Source organism: Urocitellus parryii, chromosome 1 (genome assembly GCF_045843805.1).
Source record: "Urocitellus parryii isolate mUroPar1 chromosome 1, mUroPar1.hap1, whole genome shotgun sequence".
NCBI lineage: Eukaryota > Metazoa > Chordata > Mammalia > Rodentia > Sciuridae > Urocitellus > Urocitellus parryii.
In genome coordinates, this window is record NC_135531.1 from 154,760,118 (window position 1) to 154,766,305 (window position 6,188).

The following is a 6,188-nucleotide window of genomic DNA, read 5'->3' on the forward strand; positions in this document are numbered from 1 at the left end:
CCACACCAGTTTAGAAATCTCAGTAATTTATAGTAAAACGGAAATTAACTTTTCATGACTTTGTGATGAGATGGCCCCCAATCTTAAGATGGAATTAGGCTGGGTTCATCACCACAAGTTTCTGAGCTCCTGTCAAAATCTCAGAGGCACAAAAGAACACCCCCAAACAAGTATCTGATAGGATTTAGGAAAGTACCAAATGCAGCTCATCCTTGAACATCACAGGTTTGAACTACAAGGGTACACTTGTACAAAAACCTTTTTTTAGTAAATGTATTGTTAACATGTTTGGAGACTGGCAAGCATTTGATACACTCAAAGACAAAACGTGTGACTGAATATTCAAAAACCTTAACAAAAAATTAGATGTCATGAATGCATAAAATCCATGCACTTTATACCACATTTTGTCATTTATCAATATAAAATATACACAGATATTATATAAAAAATTAAAATGTATAAATGTTTACACAAACGCAGACCAGACTTGGTGCCCCCACAAAGTTTTCAGTTGAAAGTGTTACCACAAGGCATGAAAAACAGCCCCGCTGTTTGTCATTGTTTGTTGTTCAAGCTCCAAGAGGCCTTGAGCAATATAAAAACTTGTTGTGTTACACTACGTGGATGACCTACTCTTAGCACATAAAAGAAGAGGCTATGTTGCAACAGGCTTTCACAGCTTTGATTGAAAACCTCAATGAATTGGGATTAACTATTGCTCCAGAAAACATCCAAAAAGAACTCCCTTTTAAATTTTTAGGACATTGTATCCTGCCAGGAGCGGTTATGCAAGTGGCTCCTCATATCACTCTCCCTGAGAAGTCTACTTTGAACCAAATGCAAACTATCTTGGGACATCTGAATTGGCTTAGGCCTTCTTTAAATATCACTTAACAAATGAGGCCCCTATTTGATTTGCTAAAGAGAGACCCACATTTAAATTCCCCCTGGAATTTTACCCAGAAGCCCTTAAGGCTTTGGAATTGGTTAATGCATCCCTAAACAACATGAAGATAAAATGCTATGACCCTAAGAAGTATGCCTAGCTTCTGGGCTTTCTACTGAAGTCATCTGGCAAGAGCCAGACAATATCATATCATGGGTGCACTCTTTCTCTGGTGCACAAAAAAGAGTCCAAAGTCAAGTAGAAGGCATTTCACAGATGATCACTTCATTGAGAAAGGTTCTACTACGAGCGCTGGGAAAAGAACCTGATAGGCTCATAACTCCTCTCACAAGTTTAGAGGTGATGTTTAGCCCTAACTTTCAAGTGGCCATGGCTAATTTCACTGAGTTTCTTGACTGTCATATGCCTCCATTAAAAATCCTTCAAACCATTTCCCTTGTGCTTCTAAAGCAACCAAAGTAGTACTGGGCCAACCTATTCCTGGTGCGCCCGTGGTGTTCACAGATGCCAGCTCTTCCAGAAAAATTGGCATAATCTATTTCCACCCTGATGCTGGGGTAAAAAGGACCTTCCGATATAATTATTCCCCTGGGTCTCCCAGAGCACTAGAATTATCCGCTATAAATCTGGTCTTGCAACAGCTCCTTGACCCTATTAATGTTGTGGCTGATAACCAGTATTGTGCCATGGCAATCCTAGACTGCCTTTTGCTTCCATAAAGAATGATACCAATATGGTTACCCTGCTCCAAAAATCTGTTCAAACCTTCTTAGAAGAATGGACTAATCTTCTTTATATTCAGCATATCTGAGCCCATTCTGGGTTGCCTTGGCCTTTGTCACAACTAAATGAGGAGGCTATAACCTGACCCATGAAGCTTATGAGGCCTCCTTACCCAAGCAGGCAATCAAGCTGCACAGCAAGCGAGTTCCATCAATTAGCCCATAGCTTGCACAAACTGTTTATTCTCTCAATTAACAAAAGAAAATTGCAAACTAATTACTAGACAGTGCATTAAATGTGCTCCCTTCTTTCCCACAGGATCTTTACAACCACAAAGTGTTAATTCTAGAGGTCTAAAGTCCAACACCCTATGGCAAAGGGATATCACTCATCTGCAATCCTTTGGGCATTTGAAATATGTGCATGTATGCATAGACACCTACTCAAGGGTCCTCCTGGCAACAACAGCCCCAGGAGAAAAATCTAAACACATCTGTTCTCACCTCTTACATTGTTTTACAACCATGGGAGGATCATATCAAATAAAAACAGACAATGGCCACACATATATCAGTAAGGCATTTAAGGATTTCTGTTCCAAGTTAAACATACCAATGGTATTCCTTACAACCTCCAGGGATAAGGTATAGTAGAAAGAGCCCACAAAGAGCTAAAAGCAGCCATTTTAAAACAAAAGGGGGGAGACAGACTCCCACAGACTCCCTATGATATTCTTAATACTATCCTCTTTACTTTTTTAACAGTGCCTAAGGGCAATGATTGTACACCTGCCTTCAAGCATTGAGCCCCTTTGATCAGATCGTCCCATTTACCACTAATGCAGTATAAGGACCCCTTAACCAATTGGTGGTTGGAGCCTTCACTGCTTCTGGTGTTAGGTAGGGGTTTTGCTTTTGTCTTCCCAGAAAAAAATCCACAGCCTACCTGGATTCAAGCTTGCCATGTCTGAACCTGGATGCCTACCTACCATGATGGCCTGCTCCACAATCCAAGAAGAGAGGAAGGAAAAATGCAAGAGCAAAAGGATACCAGAGAAAACTCCATCATGAGATCACATGGGGTGATGTAAAAGGCTAATACACCAGGCCAAGTTATTGGAGAAAGCCAGGGTCATGGTCCTAATTCTCCTGGACAGGTCTTCTTTCTATTCTTATGCTCAGCTCTAACCATCAACAGTATCATGGCCCAAGAAAATTGGGCCCTGGTCACTAAACCACCCTTTCTGGCTGTTGATAATTGGGAAGGGACTTTACCTAAGCTCTTCTCTAATAACTCCAACCTTATTAAACCTGAGTTATCCATCCAGAAGGTAATTGTACCCTGGAATGCCAGTATTTCCATACCTACTTTGCCCATTTGTTTCTCCATAGTGAATAGTGAAACCTATAATCCAGACAGTCCCCTATGTTTTGCTCTTGCCATAGAAACTATTGTAGATAGCTATAATAAGTAATATGTTGGGCTGTCTCTCACTGACCTTAGAGTTATAGTTAATGCTACCTATAGCCATAGACTCCCCCATGGCAAATGCAAGAAACTGTTGCTGTCAACATGCCTAACAATGCTTTTTGAAAGTCCCCTTCAGATAATGATAGCATCCCATGAAATCAATGTGTCACTGCCATAGCTTATCTCCTTGATAGGAGAAATTTCTCTTGGGGGAAACATCTATGCACCTGGGCAGACACAGCTCCCTGGAAAGTAATTGATGTGCCCCCAAATCATATGGGCAACTGCAGTACCTGCTACAGGGACAAGGCGTTAACAACCGGTATGCAGAAAACCATTATGGCAAGATAGATATCACACTAATATTGCTAGCTGCTAGGCCCATCAAATGGGCAGCAGCCGGCTGGATGAATGAGTTAATATTGAGTCCAGACCCTGACCATGGATTTGTCTTTGTGCCAAATGATACCCATACCCACTATGCACAAGCTTGTGTGACACCACCCTTTGCCATGCCAATAATCAATGATACTGATGGCATAAACATCACTCATTCAGAGATCCCTTGTGCAGTCAATACATCCTGCTGTGAAAGCTAAAGGTATATTTATCCTCAGAGTGCCCCCAGCAATCTGGCTTCCAGTGACCCTGTCCGAGAGTGGAGGAGTCCATGGGGCATGGAGATGAAGAACCTTCTGAATGAGATCCTACATCAGACAAGGTGTGCAATTAGCCTCATCATCAATGTGTCACTGCCATAGCTTATCTCTTTGATAAGAAAAATTTCACAACCACAGCCACTGTCACTGCTTCCCTCATTCAGAGTATCCAGACTGCTCAGACTGTGAACAATGTGTCTACTGCCATGGCAGAAGACTTTGCTATCCAAAATGACTTAAATAAACTGTCCTGATCTGCTATTTTAGTCATCAGTAAGAACTAGACCTCACCAAGAACAACTAGATATTCTGTTTATGTTGCAAAGGCTCAATTATGACCCTGAATTCCATAGCATTTGTGTCACCCAATACACTGTAACTGAAAATATGACCTTAGACTTCTCCAATTTTTCTCAGTATATTAAGGGCACTTGGGATGCTAACTATGTTATAACTATGCATAACCTTACGAAGGTAATTGTCAAAATCAATGAGACTAAGATGTCTATCTTGACAAACTCCTCTTTCTTCCAGGGATTGAATGAACATTGGAAAAACTTGTTAGCCAATGTAACTAACCCTTATAATGCTATTACCCTGGCCCTACTGTTTATCATAGTGATAATTTTTTCTTGTGTTGTGAGACACTTACATAATCATGTAAAGGCCACCAAATGAAAAACAGCAATGCTGGCAGAAGTCCTTGCAGCACAGTCAGATGAGGGAGATGTGGGGACAAGTACATACATGGCATATGTTAAGGGCGTCTGAGTGGCAGGCCACTCCCCTTGTGCTAGGCACATGAGCAAAGACAGCTTATCCCATAGGCATAGCCCTGAGGCCATGTGTTGCAGTCTCTGTGCTAGCTTCATGGCTTGCTCCTTGACTGGTCATTGCAAGGACAGTTAGCAGACATTGCACTGGTGGCTGCCTATAATCTGTTTAACTACTCCCTGAGTATATATACATGATAACTATACAATAAAATCAGACCTGCTTCCTGCTTGGTCTCCGGAGGTCTTGATTAGCGATTCCACAGCCAGTTTTCTCTACCCTATTCTGTGGACCTTCTTGATGGATGAGAGAGACCCCCACACACACACCTCACACACACCTTTTAATTTTTATTTTGACACAGGGTTTCACCAAGTTGCTTAGGGCCTAAGTTGATGAGGCTAAGTTTGTCATCCTCCTCCCTCAGCCTCCTGGGCCACTGAAATTGTAGGTATGTGACACTGTGCCCAACAAGACTAATTCTGGACGATGACAAAAATCCCAACAAGATGAAATCCGTTCACACTTGATCATAATTTGCCACAGAGCTTTAATATGGTTCACCCTGCAGTGACACACAAGAATCAGTATATTGAATGATTATTAAGTCAATTTGGAAAATTCCTTTGTTCAATCAGGCTGTGTGTTATTCATTAAATTAATGCATCTTAAATGAAGAACCAGTTTTATGTATTTGTCAAAAAGAAATCTCATGTTCTTCCTTAGAGATTAATATCTTCTGAGACAAATTATGATAAAATGTTTTGTAGGAAACTTGAAGAACGTACAGAACAATAACATTTGTTACAACTTCAGTAGGATATGAATGTCTTATAAATGCACTTACAAATTATTATATTCTAATATTTTGCCCAGAATATAGGCATAAAAATTCATGTAAATGCATCCAGTAGAGGTCCATATTAAAAAATGCTTTAAAATCCTCACAGCATGATTTATTTCTTCCATATTTATTTTTTAAGATTTAATTCCAAAACTTCAGTACTTTATTATTCACTGTAAGAAAATATGGTTGCTCCTTCTTGAGTGGTACTTACATAACACTCCCAGGTGCAGCATTTTATCTTAAGTCAGAGAACATCACTTTTTTTTTTTTCTGTTCTGAAATCCATACTGAATTTCTATTGCCAAGAACTCATATACAAAGTAACAGAAATTCATGCTCTGGATTTACACTGTTCACCTCCACTCAGTCTCCTTTGGGTCTTCAGTGCTGTAGAACGTCATTCCCATATCTGATATCTATGCCCATGTTTGCTGCAGCTTCCCCGCTGTGCCCAAGCTCTTTACAAACAGCATATGTGTTGTTTCTGTGCTTCTGTGATGCTTATGCACCAAACTCATAGCTTTGTAAACCCTTCAAAAAAAAAAAAAAAAGGAATTTGAACAGAAGAACTGTCATTTGCCTAAGCAGAAGGAGGAGATGTCATCCTGAGAATACTCAGATCAGAGGAGTATAGGGGATTCTGGTCTTGGTGAAGTTGATCACTAGGCAATTTTGAGAAGTACCACCAAAATGTCTGCGATTTTCAGACATATATTACACTAGAGCCAAAGTTCACCAGACTTAAGGAAAGCTCACATTGTGAAATGTTACGATTCATGCAGGTGCTCATGTGTGCACATGCATG

General features: G+C 40.4%; 1 protein-coding gene across 1 annotated transcript in view; it reads left to right on the forward strand.

The window, feature by feature from the left end:
• Window positions 1-5,019, forward strand: part of LOC144255378 (arginine--tRNA ligase, cytoplasmic-like) — a 51,625-nt gene extending 46,606 nt beyond the window's left edge. The window contains 1 exon segment of the mRNA XM_077799945.1: window positions 2,560-5,019. Coding sequence (XP_077656071.1) covers window positions 2,560-2,703 — 144 coding nt within the window. The 3' untranslated portion in view covers window positions 2,704-5,019.
• Window positions 5,020-6,188: the final 1,169 nt, after the last annotated feature.